Here is a 19,534-nt window from a genome sequence, read left to right on the forward strand (position 1 = left end):
AATGTACTGTTTCCTCACTTTAATGATGCATTACAATGTATATTATAAATGTATAAAATATTAGATATACAATGGTGTATAATATTTGTCTGAAAGTAGCGGAACAGTAAGTTATAATTTTTAACTATACTGGTACAATTTTAAGCTTAGAATAAGCTTAGATTGTTTAATGTAAGAAATATGATATATCACAACATCTATAAAGATCTTCTAGGTGGTTAAAAATTGTAGTAAAAATGAATGTTTCTATATCGTTATATAATTAATTTCATAAAATGTACTTTATTAGGGACGTAATATTACGCATCTGGTTTTATAATAAGCCAATCGACGGATTTTGATTTTTTTGAGATTAGACTATCACACATTTCAATGTGTCTCAAATTTGTGGTCCACTTCTGTACATTATATAGAGTAGTATAGCTGCCACTCTACTTAAGCGATACTATAAAATCAACTTTTTTTATATGTTGTAACAACTCTTAATTGATATGGGACTATGTCGATGACTCGGTTCTATGACTAAAACTCGGTTTGTAATATTTGCGACCTAATATTGTACATAATTGTAAAAAAATACTTATCACGATTCATATTTGTTGTTGCACAGTTCCCTATAATAATTGATACACATACATTCGTAGAAAGTCATAAGTGATGACTTATAATTATTAATAAATTAGTAATAATGTTACTAATAGTAGATTATGTACGCTACTCTAGAATAAAATGGTATCTGAATGGGACAATCCCATATAAAATAATCGCTAAAACAAAACATTAAAACATTTGGATGTCCCGTTTTTAACAAGATTTAAATAATTAAGCTTATTGAGGCTTTTTAAGAATTAAGTACACGATTGCATACCAAACCGCAGATCTTAGTGGGGATTGATGTTCCGAACATGTTTGTCTTAATGAGTTCATGGTCTGATTCATAGCCTTCAAAGGGTATAGTAACCTATATAGGCATAGGCTTGATCCTGACCAGACCATAACTTATAAAGGTATCTTTGGTCTCTGGTTTAATCAGCTGTCGTGTATTTGATTTTTAAATATGTAATTGTAAAACTAAATTTTCCACCGATAGTAAACTGAAAAGTGTAAAATTAAAAAAAATATGCTTATTTTTGACAAAAATAGTACTATGAATGTATGTGTACCATGGTAATATAATAAGAATGTTATAAAATAGTATATAAATATAATGGAAATATATAATAATGTGTAACATAATAATAATTGGATATATGTACAGAGGATTGGTGAATAATGTATGTACGCACTGTTAAGGTAATCACAAAAAGATAATACTAAATATATATCTACTTTTATCATTATTTTTCCAAACCTTCGTTTGGGTCCCGTAATTTATTTTTCAGGATTTTCCTAAAGAGGATTGCTGGATGCAGATCTTATGACTTTATTTATACTTTTACATTTTCCTATACATATATTTTTATATTACGTTTTCATTGCGTACATGTCCGAAGTTCGTGAAATAATGCTTAAGTTATTGCAACTCGCGATTACATGAAAAAAATACACAAATTTTCATGGATCAGTGGTCATATAACCTAGAATTGTTGAAATAGATAAGTTTCTTTAATAAGTATACGTTATATTATATTATATATTAAAATATTAAGTATACGTTTTACTTTAAAGAAATTGAAAATATGTATTTAAGAAAAATATTTCTGTGGTGCTCCGGACACACGGACGCCTACAAAAGAATGTTCACGTGATCAGACCTATTCGTAAAATCACGAGTTGCAATAAAAATGATGATGTAGGAACTTGAACTATAGAAAAAGAACAACTTTTTGAAAGGGTGTATCTGTTATATAGGCTGTGTCTATGAAATATTTAAAGAAATTAATTAATTCTTAAACAAGTCTGCATTACAATTTGACTGTTTTCTTATTTCCTTATCGTATAAGTGCATGGATGTATGAGCTCAGTTAAATGTTTTTATGCTACATTCGTTATTTGTAGGAAATAGTTTTTCATTTCAGTTGAGAATGTAATTTTTTTATTTTTTTATGTAATAATTCGCATTTAAGTAAAATATAATCTTTTTCAGACACGTGTGTCTATAATAAGGGCGTTACCACATTTGCGATTAGGGTGGTATTTTCTGAGATGTTACTGTCAATGGCACTGCGTTACGTGTACGTTAACAAAATCTTATTGCTAGATGATAATCGCTGGCTCTTCTTGACATATCGCAATTGTGAATAACTACTCAACTGCTGCTTAGTAATCGTTAAGCTGTACACGCCCTAATATCATAGTCTTCACAATTTGAAAAAATAAATTTGTATTGGCTTCCTTTTATCGCTTATTGTATGTTTTGTTAAATTCGTTCGTATATGCATATATTTTTATAGTTTGTTTTCGTCTAATATACGTATTAATTAGGTAGTAGGCAATGTATTCCAAATTAGTTAAGTTAAATTTTGTATGTTACAGTCAGAGTATATCAATAGAAGACGAGAATTGTTTTAAAAGCGAAAAAACAAGACAATTTGAAAATATAACCTATTCCGCTCCCACAATTTAGCCGAATTCAACGACTGTCATATGTTAAAATCTGTTAAGCCGTTTGCGTTTCAGGGCATGCCAATGAATGAGAACATCGCGTTGTAATAACTGTGAGTAAATTAAAAATAACCTAATTTACTGACACGATAAATATTCAATAAATAATGATATAAATAATCCATCAACTTAATTTTTATTTTATGTATGTGGGACTGATTTGAGCTGGCGCTGGGTACGCTAATGTACGTGTGTAATTTTTTTATTAGGGTGAAATGTATCAAAACATATTTTTATTACGAACATGTTCATTAAAGCGCATTCATTATAGATACTTGATTATGTATTAATCTGGTACCTTGGTAACGATTTTTTATAGATTTGACATTAATATTAATAAAATACAAGCTAGAAAAAGTAGAAAGTATCGAAATATATACTTTGGGGGGAATATATTTTAAATTTAATATACTTGGGGGGTCGTACGAAGATTGAAAAACACTGATTAATACAGTCTGAAATAAATAAAATGGGGCGATAAGTTATTCGTTTAACTAATTGGCATGATGACAGTATTAAATCAAATCAAATCAAAGAATAAATGATTTAAGAAAACACAATATATTGAAAGTATTCTCAAAAATGACTCGGTTTAAAAAATAACTTTAAGATTTATTATATTTTCAATTAAATAAAAGTATAAAATACTGCAGTCGGCCATCTTGTCTGAAGCGCTAATCGGGCGCGGATGACGTCATTTTTGGGTATGTCACTGAATTGCTTGAAATTTTGTATGGGATATTCTAACGTGAAGTCACCAACGGACGCCATGACACTCGCGAGCGTTATCACGCTTAATTCAAAATGGCTAGAAACAAATATAGATAATGGAGTAATATAGAGGGTGTATTTCTTTTTTCAAAATGAACTCGTTCGATTCCCGGCTAGGGAAAAATATATAAAAAAGTAGTAATGCAGTTTTAGTTTTTATCAAAACCGGCCTCATAACTCCTTTCAGCATTTTTCGTTAATCCTTATAGTTTCGGATTTGGTCCTCAGGCCTATTTGAAAAAATCACCCTGTATATGTAGGTATAACACCTGTTATGTCTCAAGATGCATGACACTATCATTATCAACAAAGTTGTTAAATGCGTAGAATCTTGAAATATTCTAAGTGCTTGCCTTCTTCAGTTATTTGTCCATGTGTGTGTTTTACATAAACTATTTATTATAAAACTTGAATTAAAATAGTGAAAATATCACTATCAATAAGTTTAATTTATTACTTTTTATTATTTGGAATAATTAAAAAAAATAAAGTCAAGTTTTATTTTTAAAGAAATAAATTGAAGACTCTGACTGGAACAAAAAATAACTAATATTATTTATGTGGGTATATGAAGTAGATAGTACGATTAAAGAAAATCTCGAGTCTAATGTATTAATTATTTTTTATATTGCCAAATATATTTAGTGGTAATTCGGTGTAAAGGAAGAGATAATTTTAAATAAATTATAAATAATGTTGGTTTCGAAGTCTAGAAATTGTACTTTATTCCAATTATATTATTATTACGTAAATCACGTGCGAGTTTTATTTTGAAAAAGAACCGTAATCCGTATTATACCATAAGTGAATAATCATTAAAATCCAGGTTTGAAATCATACTGGCGACAGTCGATACACGTCATATTACCACGCTTTTATATTAGCTTGGGTTGTATATATGTATGTATGTAACGGAATCTTTGAACTCGATTTATACCCACTTTGAATGGTCCGATTAATTTAAAATTTTGAACAATTATGAAGAACCGATGACAATACACGATTGTAATAATTATATCCCATTATCATTATCCTAACCAGGGTCGTCAGGAATCAGGATGAACGATTTTCCTTGTATGATTTTAGCGTGGTTTTTAGTTTTAAACTACTTATAATTATTTATTTTATATTACGGAAGTATCACAGTGGAAGTATCAAGTGATCATTGTACGTACACACTTGGTGTAGGCTTACTAGACATTATTATCTAGGTCTAAGTGTTTGTATAATCGTTGGTTTTGTCCCACTCATGACTATAAGACTAAGGTATATGTGAGTAGAGGGCATCGCTTTGAAGATGATATAGTCCGCGCCAAACTGCTAGTCCGCTTTGAAGTTGTTGCGAGCAGGTTTAGTTTGCTATGGCGAAGCGATTCATTTTTATATTCAGAGCGGACTAGCAGTTTTACGCGGACTATAGAACTGAGTACTTCGACTCCGGAGGCACCACAACCATCACACCAACTTTGCTTAATAACAACAGTGCTAAGCGCTGCTATGTTAACTCCATAATTTAGGTATTATAGCCGCCATCCTGTATAACTAAAGTGGCCATACGTCCCGATTTGAACGGGACAGTCCCTTTTTTCGATGCTTCGTCCCGTTGTCCCCGAAATGTCCCGAGGGACACAAAATTGTCCCGTTTTCCCAAATGACAATAATGATAACTAAATATTAAAATCCATAAATTTAAAAAAACAATGTGTTAAAAGCAAATAATTTTTCATGTAATTTGCAGCAAAATCTTTCATCTGATACCCATGTTATCATAGGGTGGATAAGAAAATTTTAGCCGTCTTGAATTTCTAGTAACTTCTAATTAAGTAAACGTAAATAGTATAATTGTGAAAAAAGCATGGGGTGCTCCATTTATCAGTTTTCGAAAAGCGTCCCACATTTTTTCCACAATTATACTATTTACTGTTCCTTAAATTATTCCTAGATTGAGAATTATTTTTTACTTTTTAGTTGATTTTATCATAAAAGCGTGTTTTTTAGTTTTTCAAATTATAAATTTTCAAGTAAAAAGTAATTGACATAGGAAAATCGATCTCCCGTTTTGACTGAAATAATAAATGGTCACTTTACGTATAACTATGGTCGCCATACCGTCACGCCTCCCGAACATGACTAATCCACAGTCACGGTACAAATATCTATAGATCCTTATACTGTGCCACAGTATAAGGATCCCCGTAAGTTTTCCCCCCGTAGTCAGTTGGCCGAAAACACCTCTCCGCGGCACACTCCATCTGCGCGTTATAAATAAAAAGTTTTCCGCTACCGATTTACAGACGTATTATTTGATGTGCGTGAGTGTGTGAAACCCTTTATGGCGAGGGAACTATTTGCGCTATAGTATATGTACCTATATTTAAAAAATATATATATAATTTTTGGGACCATATGAACTAGTTCAGAAGAAGCGAAAGATTATGATTACAGTTCATCAGGGTCTGATGAATGAGCAGGATGGCCGTGTGGGATAATGTCTATTTAGGATATGATTTAGTTTTCCTTTTTATTTTTATATAGAAACTCTGACGAAATGTTTAATTTAGTAAAAGTAGCAACACTGAAGAAGGAAGTCAGTTGAAGAGAGTTTAAAACGATGTACGTAGGATTTGACATGAACTCTGAGAAATAAAATAAGAATTAAATATCACCATCGACCTCTCATTTCAACGATCCCACATATATATAAGTCCATAATTATACCTTAATTATAACAGGTCATTACACTTATGGTATTTGTGTCATACCAAAAGAAACCAGTCTACAAGAGGATAGCAAAGAAAATATATCTGATGAAATTATTTTTCTTCAACGCAACGTATGAGCGCATGAATCTGAATAATTAATAATAAAATATTTTGTGAATCAATGGCACAAATATATAGTGATAAAAATGTGTGGTCGCATAGCGTCGTAAACACCAGACGGTGTGGCAAGCCCTGAAGCTCATCTGGGCGGAGCCCGAAGGGGCAATGCGTTCAGAGGACTCAGGTTGCGTTCCGTAGGAGATCCCGGAGCCCTCTTAGTAACGCTGAGGACGGCCACCGGGGGGGTTTTAGTGCGGTAACAATCCCACATAACCCTGTGCCGCTCCCACGGCACCGGGTACCTTTTGAAGGTTTCCCCCTCGTCAACAAAAAAAAAATTAGTACCTATTAGAGTACGTGGCTAAATCAAATATAAATGATAAGACGAATGATATCTATTGATAACACTGTCACCAGTGTGAAAACGTACATATATATACGTTATCTACTTTACCTTACCGTTAATCACGGGCCAGTGCTTGTAAACATATCTGCACCTAAAGGTAAGTTGTTTTGTGTTTTTAGTAGTTAAGTAAACATTTATAGCCGTTTTTAAAGTATATTGATAATTAGTAACAATAAATTGAAATCTTAGATTTGTTCAGCAATTAACTGGGTCGCAATTGGATTTCTTCAGTGCAATTGTAATCAATTGTTCTACAAAGGAAGGTATAACTAAATAATACCTTATGTTAATGTTTATTAACACGGCAAATCATCCAGCAGTGACGGACTAAGGTCGTAGAAGGCCCGGGCCGGAAAGTTGAATGTAGGCCCCCAAAAGTATAAAAACTTTGTTTTTACATAATGACAAATGTGTCATAGAATTATTCGCCTGTGATTCGGTGACCTTTTTTTCGCTGAGTGATAGGCATTTCATAGTTTGTGCTTGGAGGCCCGGGGCGGACCGCCCCTTCCAGCCCCCTTAAGCCGCTAGTCACCCAGATTTACGAAATTGCATGGTGAAAAGACTCATATTATCGTGTGTTTTTTTAATTGTTGGATGTAACCATAGATAGATGTAACATATTGAATCATCGTGTTACATTCAATAATTATGAAAAAAATCCAATTAATATTAAATATTTTAAAATACAATTAATTTACCAATATTGTATGTAGGTGCAATTACAACGTATAGTTATTGTCTGTTTATTTTTCAGCAAAATGAAGACATTCTTCGTGCTTGCTTTTGCGCTCGTCGCCGTATGCGCTGCAGTGTCCGAGCCAGCCGAATTGCCGGAGCCTGCTGCTCCTTACGCGGAACCGGTAAAGGTCGTGGACGTACCTGACCTGGCGTTCAATCCTGATGACAGCCTACGTATCGTCGACTTCGCCGAAGTACCTGAGCCAGTGGCTGCGGATGAAAATGTCAATAATTTTGTAAATGATGATGGTTTTCAAGCGATTGCACCTTCTGAGCTTGAGAGTATCCAGCTTTTTAATATTCCTCAGCATGATAACATTCCGTATCCGTACAGACCTCGAATTGACCCCATGTGGCGTTAACATTAAAGTTCATTGGTTCAATGGCGGGTTCAGTCAAGCTCCCTTATTTTATTATTATATTTCTTCTTAGGTATGGGAAGAACTTTCTTCTCTCGTCATAAAATTATTTGCCAAGATCCCGATTTAAGACGACCTCCACCGGGCGGGTTAATTGATGAAAAGTATTTTAAGTCAAATTAAATATGTCGATAATTATATTGCAAATAGGTTGTCTAAGAAATTTCAGTCCACAATATGTTTTTTTTTTTCAATAAAATAAATCTTAAACATTTCACTGGTCTGGTTTATGGATAAATTACATACCAATCGAAAGTATGAAGCATACAGAATATGCAAATACGCCAAGATGTAATTATTACATCTTTGTAATAAAACTTTTTTTGGCCTTAATAATGCTATTATTATAATATTTATAATAATAAAATCTTAACAAAAAACAAAAATATGACTTATTTATTTCATTGTATTGTGAAAGTCGTAATTCCAAGATGTAAGTACCTATAAAAAAAGACAGGCGAAAAAAATCAAGTGTGGAGTGCTTGCGATTTAAATACTGCAAACTTCCAAACTGTCAAAGATAATGATAGTTTTCGAGCATATATTATCTTATTATTTAGCACAAAGAGAATATAATCACTACGTTTTTTGTTACGTTGGTGAGAGTGATGCTAGATTATTTCCCACTGGAGCATAGATTAGTAAAGATACTTCGCCGCCTTGAAATTGAATGAAGCCATAAACGGCTTATTAGTAAGTTCTTTTTTTTAAGTCTTGACAAATAAAAACGTTTTTAGAGAAAATTTAGGAATAAATAAGTAATACTGCGTAATTTACATAATAAATAAATAATTATTTCAAATATTTTAGGGACATTTTAGCACGGAGACGTGGCAAAACTTATTTACTTTACTATTTCAATTCTCAAAACTGGGTACATTTTCTTGTTAGGAGTGAGTAATCTTTACTAATCTATGATCTAAATACATATAATTCAAAGGTGACTGACTGACATAGTGATCTATCAACGCACAGCCCAAACCACTGGACGGATCGGGCTGAAATTTGGCATGCAGGTAGATGTTATGACGTAGGCATCCGCTAAGAAAGGATTTTGATCAATTCTACCCCCAAGGGAATAAAATAGGGGATGAAAGTTTGTATAAATCTTCTAAGTTAATAATATTACTTCGTAACGCGAGCGAAAGCTAGTAATTATTGTAAAATATAAACATTATACTCGAGTGATACATTAATGTGTCATAGCATTACTAGGTCGTTGATTATAATAAGATTAGATAATTAATAATGAGTCATCTGTTCGCTTACACAGTATTTGGCAATATACATCTTTGGTATTTGGTATAAAAAAAATAATGCAAAGGAAATTTCAAGTATTTATTGCTTTCATAATTTTTATTACCTACATTATTACAAAACTAATATTAAATATCTAAGAGCCATAATGAAACACAATGTTAACTAACGTCAAAATCTGTATTAATGTAAATTTTTTAAACTATATATTTATATGTATGAATAGTCTGTAGTGATAAAAATACATTTGAATTAAGCCAATGGTATCACAAGAAATCCAAATAATCCTAACACATTTATCAGTAATCCTTTAATCATTCCATTATTTTTGATGCCAACATATTTAATGTACAGATATAAATGCACATATATCCATTATGACTCTAACTAAACATATTTGTACAATATTCATATCTCTACAATTTATTTGAGGACATAATCCGATGGATAATCCATAACTTTGGGGAATTTTTGTACTTCCTCTTCAGGTATGTGATCCAGTCTTGTTGGGACCAGGCGATGTTGCCTGATTTGGTTAGACACATTTTGCATCACATCAAGGGGGACTTCCTCTCCAGGGTAAACAAATAATCTTTCCATCGTGTGCCGCCTTTGAAGATTACCAGTCATAGATCTGTATACTGCCTTTTTGATTATCTGTAACAATGAAAATAGAGGTGGACTAAGATCGTCAGAGGCCCGGGGAAAAATTGACTAGAGGCCCCCTGTGTAAAAACTTATTTGATTTTACAAAATGACAAATGTGTCATAGAATTATTCGCCTGTGATTCAGTCACTTTTTTTTTTCGCCGATAGATAAACCTTTCACATTCACAGATATTTAGGTTCTGACTACTTTTTTTAGAAACTATATTTCGAGACCCCCCAAGATCCCCCCCCCCCCCTTAAGACGCTAGAGATTGAAACCAGCAATTAAATGAAATACAAATGAAACATATCAGATAATTGTTGCAATTTTTTTCTACAATATATTTTAGTTTGAGTTGGTGCAATTGCTACACGACAAACAAGTATTATTTAACTTTACTAAAATCCCACCTTTTACTAAAATAAACATACTTGTCAAGACTAAAGAGCATTAGAGAAAAATTTGCAGCCAAAATGTCAAACATAGGGACAACCTAGTTCTCAAAACCAACAATACTTGCGTGACGGAACATAAAAGTATTAACGACATTAGATTCAATGACTTGGATTGGTATATGTATACATTGCACCTGTATATAACCATATTTAACACCTATAAACATTTGTTACATTTAAAATACTAAAACTTATATGACACTTGCTACAATCATAACTTCACACTAGAATTTTGTATACTTTGAATGCTATGAACACATATAATTAAAATTATCATTTATGTCCTTTGGTAATCGATCTTAAGCATGTCTGACTGTCTAGGGATTGAACTCAGAATTCTGCTTTGCAATATATCATTTACAAACCATTGTAGGATCCTTATTATGCAACTCCCAAGCAAGAGTCCAGGTGGCACCTCCAGGGTATCCAGTATGGTGGAAGTACGCCCGTTTCCGCCACTCATCTCCCCTTAATGCGATCTCTCGGCTATTAATACAGACAACCACATCACCACAGTCGTTCATAGGATGGTATATTGGTTTGTGCAAGCCCATCAAATACTTCTTTATAACACGAGCCGATTCGTAAGGGTCTTGCCACTTACAGTCAAATATGTGCCAAGTTCGCGCGAATGTAGCCCATTGCTGGAAATAGTAACGATTAATTATAAATGTAATATTTATTTCTCAAGTTACTATCATGTATTTAGGTTATCTTTTAGATTGTTTACCTGAACTCTTTTCGCTGCAGACATAATTTAAGATCTTAACAGTTGTTTCAATTCTTTTATTGTTTTAATTTTGAAAATATACTGTAAAATCCTCACTGAATAATATTGTTATATGAAAATGTATTTTTAAATTATAGCATAGGTTATATTAAGTCCTCTATGCCCAATGGTTATTTTTTTAATATGTCAAAAGCCAATCATATACGCTGCTTTGAAACATACAGCCGTATTTTATATTTTACGAAAAACTACTTTTTATTCTGAAACCTAAATCGAAACCGGTTATAGATAATGTATCCATTTAGTAAGCGTTTAATACAGGATTTTCATGTACAATTTCTTTTATGTACTTTTTGTTAAAAGTACTGCTACTCGATAATAGATGTCGCTTAAAATAAAATTACAATTAAAAAATATAGCGAACATCGGATTTAAAACTTCGTCCTTTTCCTTTTATCGAGTTATAAATAGATTGTCGTTCGTTTTTTGTGTACAGTGAAAATATAATAATAAAAAAGACATTTAGAAAAATATGCGACGTAGCCATAGATAAGTAAAGATATCTCACCGCCTTGTAATTGACGAAGTCAAAAAAAAATCAAACAGCTTACGGGTTTCATGCATGTACACGGAATTACGCACACACTCACGTAAAACAGTTTACGGTTTTTCCCATAACGTTTCCGACCGTCGTGGTGTAATTTACGCGGAAAAATGCCGACATGTGCAGTTAAATGGTGCAAACACAGCACGGAATCTAAGAAAAAGCGCGGAGAAGTATCATTTCATTCGTAAATGGTCTAAAAACTACATATTTTTAATATTTCATAAACACGAAAATAGATAACATTGACAGTACTAAGTGTTGCCAGTACCTTATTGTGAATTACTTTATATGTGGGAAATAACTTGCAAGTAAAATTAGATATTGATTATGTGTTTTATTTAAATTTAACAGAAATAATAGCTACGTACGAGTAACATTAGATTGAAATATTATAATATTATTAAATTATAATTAAATTTTGGAAATATTTTTTTCAGTCGAATCATAAGGGGTAAATAATAATAATAATCACCTTCAAAATATTCATACGTAAATATCGACGTAACTTTTGCGTCACTTTACTTTTGGAAGGAATACATTGTCTCTTTCTTGTCAGTAACTTAATCATGGCGGACCAAACACGAAAAATAATGAAACAGTAATATCTCCTCATTTACTTGTGATTTGTGATTCCATGAAGCTTGTTTATTTTTTTTTGTTTAATTTGTACACTTACGGATTTAGTTAATCGTTGTTATAGCAATTGTATATTTTATATTTGTTGTTGTCACTGTCATATATTTTCTTCTGTATATTTTTTGTTAATTTTTAATATATTTTACTTTTTATTGCTTATTAGTTATGGTGTGCGTTGAGTATATTTCATAAATAAACATTACTTTCGTAATACACATTTAATTTAATCCCTTTTCCCTTGCTTCTCTAAGCGCCTACTAAATTATACTACTAAGAAAACAATTCGTAATGTGGTGTAGATACAGACGACGGGATTGGTCATTTTATTATTTGAATTCTTGACAAATAGAACCTTTTTAGAGAAAGTTTACGTATAAATAACGAATACTACGTAATTTACATAATAAATAAATACGTATTTCAAACATTTTAGGGAGACTAGAACGGAGATGTGGCAACACTTTATTATTACGCACACAATTCCAACTGTCAAAACTGGCTTCATTTACTTGTATGGAGTGAGTTATCTTTACTAATCTATGGACGTAGCATACAACGCAAGTGGTGCTGACCTATGTTGGTGAACTTAGCATAGCATTTTCCAGCAGAGCACTAAAAAATGAGAGTTCTATTCGCATGCACATGAGTTCTATAGGTCCTGATAGTTTTCAGGAATAGTTCTGGCGATTTCACGGAGATAAAGCAGAATAAAATAATGCTCTGCTAACTTCACAGAGCAGAGCATTTTCTACAAAATTGAAAAAAAAGCTATTGATTAGTGTAATTAGCTTAATATCTAGAGTTCCTAATAGTTTTCAGTGATAGTTCTCGCGAAATAAACTTAAAAAATAATTTATAGATAAAATAAATAGACAAAAATTTAACCAAAAAAAAAATATGCAAAAAGGTTATTTAAAAGTGAAAAATCGACGATTTTGCAAAGCCTAGTAATAAAATGATACATTTGTACAATAACTGACCCAGGAACTCACACTAAAGTGCCAGCACACTACAGCATACTAGAATAGTACAAATCGGAAAGATTTTCGACAAAACTTTTTTTCATATTATTTTCACGTAACCAGGGGGAAGGAACTCAGCGGTTTTACATAGGCTAGTAATATGGCTACAATTTAAAAATATAACCAATCCTAGAACTCACACTAAAGTGCCAGCAGAGCATACTAGAATAACAAAAATCGGATGGAGTTTCGAGAAATATTTTTTTTTAATTATTTCCACGTAACCAGATAGCGGGAACTCATCGGTTTTATATAGAATAATAACATAGCTACAATTTAAAAATATAACCAATCCCAGAACTCTCACTAAAGTGCCAGCAGAGCATACTAGAATAACAAAAATCGGATGGATTTTCGACAAATATTTTTTTTTTAAATCATGACCACGTAACCAGATGGCGGGAACTTATCGGTTTTATGTAGATTAGTAACATAGCTACAATTTAAAAATATAACCAATCCCAGAACTCGCACTAAAGTGCCAGCAGAGCATACTAGAATAGCAAAAATCGGATGGATTTTCGACAAATATTGTTTTTTCAATCATGTCCACGTAACCAGATGGCTGGAACTCATCGGTTTTATGTAGACTAGTAACATAGTTACAATTTAAAAATACAACCAATCCCAGAACTCACACTAAAGTGCCAGCAGAGCATACTAGAATAACAAAAATTGGATGGATTTTCGACAAATATATTTTTACAATCATGTCCACGTAACCAGATGACGAGAACTCATCGGTTTTATGTAGACTAGTAACAAACCTACAATTTAAAAATATAACCAATCCCAGAACTCACACTAAAGTGCCAGCAGAGCATACTAGAATAGCAAAAATCGGATGGATTTTCGACAAATATTTTTTTTCAATCATGTCCACGTAACTAGATGGCGGGAACTCATCGGTTTTATGTAGACTAGTAACATAGCTACAATTTAAAAATACAACCAATCCCAGAACTCACACTAAAGTGCCAGCAGAGCATACTAGAATAGCAAAAATCGGATGGATTTTCGACAAATATTTTTTTTTCAATCATGTCCACGTAACCAGATGGCGGGAACTCATCGGTTTTATGTAGACTAGTAACATAGCTACAATTTAAAATTACAACCAATCCCAGAACTCACACTAAAGTGCCAGCAGAGCATACTAGAATAACAAAAATTGGATGGATTTTCGACAAATATATTTTTACAATCATGTCCACGTAACCAGATGGCAAGAACTCATCGGTTTTATGTAGACTAGTACCATAGCTACAATTTAAAAATACAACCAATCCCAGAACTCACACTAAAGTGCCAGCAGAGCATACTAGAATAACAAAAATTAGATGGATTTTCGACAAATATATTTTAACAATCATATCCACGTAACCAGATAGCGAGAACTCATCGGTTTTACATAGACAAGTAACATAGCTACAATTTAAAAATATAACCAATCCCAGAACTCACATTAAAGTGCCAGCAGAGCATACTAGAATAGCAAAAATCGGATGGATTTTCGACAAATATTTTTTTTTCAATCATGTCCACGTAACCATATGGCAAGAACTCATCGGTTTTATGTAGACTAGTAACATAGCTACAATTTAAAAATACAAACAATCCCAGAACTCATACTAAAGTGCCAGCAGAGCATACTAGAATAGCAAAAATCGGATGGATTTTCGACAAATATTTTTTTTCAATCATGTCCACGTAACCAGATGGCGAGAACTCATCGGTTTTATGTAGACTAGTAACATAGCTACAATTTAAAAATACAACCAATCCCAGAACTCACACTAAAGTGCCAGCAGAGCATACTAGAATAACAAAAATTAGATGGATTTTCGACAAATATATTTTAACAATCATATCCACGTAACCAGATAGCGAGAACTCATCGGTTTTACATAGACAAGTAACATAGCTACAATTTAAAAATATAACCAATCCCAGAACTCACATTAAAGTGCCAGCAGAGCATACTAGAATAGCAAAAATCGGATGGATTTTCGACAAATATTTTTTTTTCAATCATGTCCACGTAACCATATGGCAAGAACTCATCGGTTTTATGTAGACTAGTAACATAGCTACAATTTAAAAATACAAACAATCCCAGAACTCATACTAAAGTGCCAGCAGAGCATACTAGAATAGCAAAAATCGGATGGATTTTCGACAAATATTTTTTTTCAATCATGTCCACGTAACCAGATGGCGAGAACTCATCGGTTTTATGTAGACTAGTAACATAGCTACAATTTAAAAATACAACCAATCCCAGAACTCACACTAAAGTGCCAGCAGAGCATACTAGAATAACAAAAATTGGATAGATTTTCGACAAACATATTTTTTCAAACATGTCCACGTAACCAGATGGCAAGAACTCATCGGTTTTATGTAGACTAGTAACATAGCTACAATTTAAAAATACAACCAATCCCAGAACTCACACTAAAGTGCCAGCAGAGCATACTAGAATAGCAAAAATCGGATGGATTTTCAACAAATATTTTTTTTCAATCATGTCCACGTAACCAGATGGCGAGAACTCATCGGTTTTATGTAGACTAGTAACATAGCTACAATTTAAAAATACAACCAATCCCAGAACTCACACTAAAGTGCCAGCAGAGCATACTAGAATAACAAAAATTGGATAGATTTTCGACAAATATATTTTTTCAAACATGTCCACGTAACCAGATGGCAAGAACTCATCGGTTTTATGTAGACTAGTAACATAGCTACAATTTAAAAATACAACCAATCCCAGAACTCACACTAAAGTGCCAGCAGAGCATACTAGAATAGCAAAAATCTGATAGATTTTCGACAAATATTTTTTTGAATCATGTCCACGTAACCAGATGGCGAGAACTCATCGGTTTTATGTAGACTAGTAATATAGCTACAATTTAAAAATACAAACAATCCCAGAACTCACACTAAAGTGCCAGCAGAGCATACTAGAATAGCAAACATCTGATGGATTTTCGACAAATATTTTTTTGAATCATGTCCACGTAACCAGATGGCGAGAACTCATCGGTTTTATGTAGACTAGTAATGTAGCTACAATTTAAAAATACAAACAATCCCAGAACTCACACTAAAGTGCCAGCAGAGCATACTAGAATAGCAAAAATCGGATGGATTTTCGACAAATATTTTTTTTCAATCATGTCCACGTAACCATATGGCGAGAACTCATCGGTTTTATGTAGACTAGTAACATAGCTACAATTTAAAAATACAAACAATCCCAGAACTCATACTAAAGTGCCAGCAGAGCATACTAGAATAGCAAAAATCGGATGGATTTTCGACAAATATTTTTTTCAATCATGTTCACGTAACCAGATGAAGGAACTCATCGGTTTTATATACAATAGTGACATAGCTACAATTTAAAATTACAACCAATCCCAGAACTCACACTAAAGTGCCAGCAGAGCATACTAGAATAGCAAAAATTGGATGGATTTTCGACAAATATATTTTTACAATCATGTCCACGTAACCAGATGACGGGAACTAATCGGTTTTATGTAGACTAGTAACATAGCTATAATTTAAAAATATAACCAATCCCAGAACTCACACTAAAGTGCCAGCAGAGCATGCTAGAATAACAAAAATCGGATGGATTTTCGACAAATATATTTTTTCAAACATGTCCACGTAACCAGATAACGGGAACTCATCGGTTTTATGTAGACTAGTAACATAGCTACAATTTAAAAATACAAACAATCCCAGAACTCTCACTAAAGTGCCAGCAGAGCATACTAGAATAGTAAAAATCGGATGGATTTTCAACAAATATTTTTTTCAATCATGTCAACGTAACCAGATGGCGAGAACTTATCGGTTTTATGTAGACTAGTAACATAGCTACAATTTAAAAATACAACCAATCCCAGAACTCACACTAAAGTGCCAGCAGAGCATACTAGAATAACAAAAATTGGATAGATTTTCGACAAATATATTTTTTCAAACATGTCCACGTAACCAGATGGCAAGAACTCATCGGTTTTATGTAGACTAGTAACATAGCTACAATTTAAAAATACAACCAATCCCAGAACTCACACTAAAGTGCCAGCAGAGCATACTAGAATAGCAAACATCTGATGAATTTTCGACAAATATTTTTTTGAATCATGTCCACGTAACCAGATGGCGAGAACTCATCGGTTTTATGTAGACTAGTAATGTAGCTACAATTTAAAAATACAACCAATCCCAGAACTCACACTAAAGTGCCAGCAGAGCATACTAGAATAGCAAAAATCGGATGGATTTTCGACAAATATTTTTTTTTCAATCATGTCCACGTAACCAGATGACGAGAACTCATCGGTTTTATGTAGACTAGTAACATAGCTACAATTTAAAAATACAAACAATCCCAGAACTCATACTAAAGTGCCAGCAGAGCATACTAGAATAGCAAAAATCGGATGGATTTTCAACAAATATTTTTTTTCAATCATGTCCACGTAACCATATAACGGGAACTCATCGGTTTTATGTAGACTAGTAACATAGCTACAATTTAAAAATACAACCAATCCCAGAACTTACACTAAAGTGCCAGCAGAGCATACTAGAATAGCAAAAATCGGATGGATTTTCGACAAATATTTTTTTCAATCATGTTCACGTAACCAGATGAAGGAACTCATCGGTTTTATATACAATAGTGACATAGCTACAATTTAAAATTACAACCAATCCCAGAACTCACACTAAAGTGCCAGCAGAGCATACTAGAATAGCAAAAATTGGATGGATTTTCGACAAATATATTTTTACAATCATGTCCACGTAACCAGATGACGGGAACTAATCGGTTTTATGTAGACTAGTAACATAGCTATAATTTAAAAATATAACCAATCCCAGAACTCACACTAAAGTGCCAGCAGAGCATGCTAGAATAACAAAAATCGGATGGATTTTCGACAAATATATTTTTTCAAACATGTCCACGTAACCAGATAACGGGAACTCATCGGTTTTATGTAGACTAGTAACATAGCTACAATTTAAAAATACAACCAATCCCAGAACTCTCACTAAAGTGCCAGCAGAGCATACTAGAATAGTAAAAATCGGATGGATTTTCAACAAATATTTTTTTCAATCATGTCCACGTAACCAGATGGCGAGAACTTATCGGTTTTATGTAGACTAGTAACATAGCTACAATTTAAAAATACAACCAATCCCAGAACTCACACTAAAGTGCCAGCAGAGCATACTAGAATAACAAAAATTGGATAGATTTTCGACAAATATATTTTTTCAAACATGTCCACGTAACCAGATGGCAAGAACTCATCGGTTTTATGTAGACTAGTAACATAGCTACAATTTAAAAATACAACCAATCCCAGAACTCACACTAAAGTGCCAGCAGAGCATACTAGAATAGCAAACATCTGATGAATTTTCGACAAATATTTTTTTGAATCATGTCCACGTAACCAGATGGCGAGAACTCATCGGTTTTATGTAGACTAGTAATGTAGCTACAATTTAAAAATACAACCAATCCCAGAACTCACACTAAAGTGCCAGCAGAGCATACTAGAATAGCAAAAATCGGATGGATTTTCGACAAATATTTTTTTTTCAATCATGTCCACGTAACCAGATGTCGAGAACTCATCGGTTTTATGTAGACTAGTGGTTGTATTTTTAAATTGTAGCTATGTTACTAGTCTACATAAAACCGATGAGTTCTCGCCATCTGGTTACGTGGACATGATTGAAAAAAAATATTTGTCGAAAATCCATCCGATTTTTGCTATTCTAGTATGCTCTGCTGGCACTTTAGTATGAGTTCTGGGATAAGTTGTAATTTTAAATTGTAGCTATGTTACTAGTCTACATAAAACCGATGAGTTCTTGCCATATGGTTACGTGGACATGATTGAAAAAAAAATATTTGTCGAAAATCCATCCGATTTTTGCTATTCTAGTATGCTCTGCTGGCACTTTAATGTGAGTTCTGGGATTGGTTATATTTTTAAATTGTAGCTATGTTACTTGTCTATGTAAAACCGATGAGTTCTCGCTATCTGGTTACGTGGATATGATTGTTAAAATATATTTGTCGAAAATCCATCTAATTTTTGTTATTCTAGTATGCTCTGCTGGCACTTTAGTGTGAGTTCTGGGATTGGTTGTATTTTTAAATTGTAGCTATGGTACTAGTCTACATAAAACCGATGAGTTCTTGCCATCTGGTTACGTGGACATGATTGTAAAAATATATTTGTCGAAAATCCATCCAATTTTTGTTATTCTAGTATGCTCTGCTGGCACTTTAGTGTGAGTTCTGGGATTGGTTGTAATTTTAAATTGTAGCTATGTTACTAGTCTACATAAAACCGAT

The 19,534-nt window shown here is 32.9% G+C and overlaps 1 protein-coding gene across 1 annotated transcript; it reads right to left on the reverse strand.

The window, feature by feature from the left end:
• Positions 1-9,087: 9,087 nt before the first annotated feature.
• Positions 9,088-11,034, reverse strand: mRpL13 (mitochondrial ribosomal protein L13). Its single transcript, XM_073086572.1, has 3 exons — positions 10,855-11,034; positions 10,490-10,768; positions 9,088-9,677 (listed from the first exon to the last, which is right to left on the reverse strand). The coding sequence occupies exons 1-3, from the start codon at positions 10,876-10,878 to the stop codon at positions 9,444-9,446; spliced, it is 537 nt and encodes a 178-aa protein (XP_072942673.1). The 5' UTR covers positions 10,879-11,034; the 3' UTR covers positions 9,088-9,443.
• Positions 11,035-19,534: the final 8,500 nt, after the last annotated feature.

Source organism: Epargyreus clarus, unplaced genomic scaffold, assembly GCF_041222505.1.
Source record: "Epargyreus clarus isolate Ecla_fem2 unplaced genomic scaffold, WU_Ecla_fem_2.2 ptg000024l, whole genome shotgun sequence".
In the NCBI taxonomy this organism is placed as follows: Eukaryota; Metazoa; Arthropoda; class Insecta; order Lepidoptera; family Hesperiidae; genus Epargyreus; species Epargyreus clarus.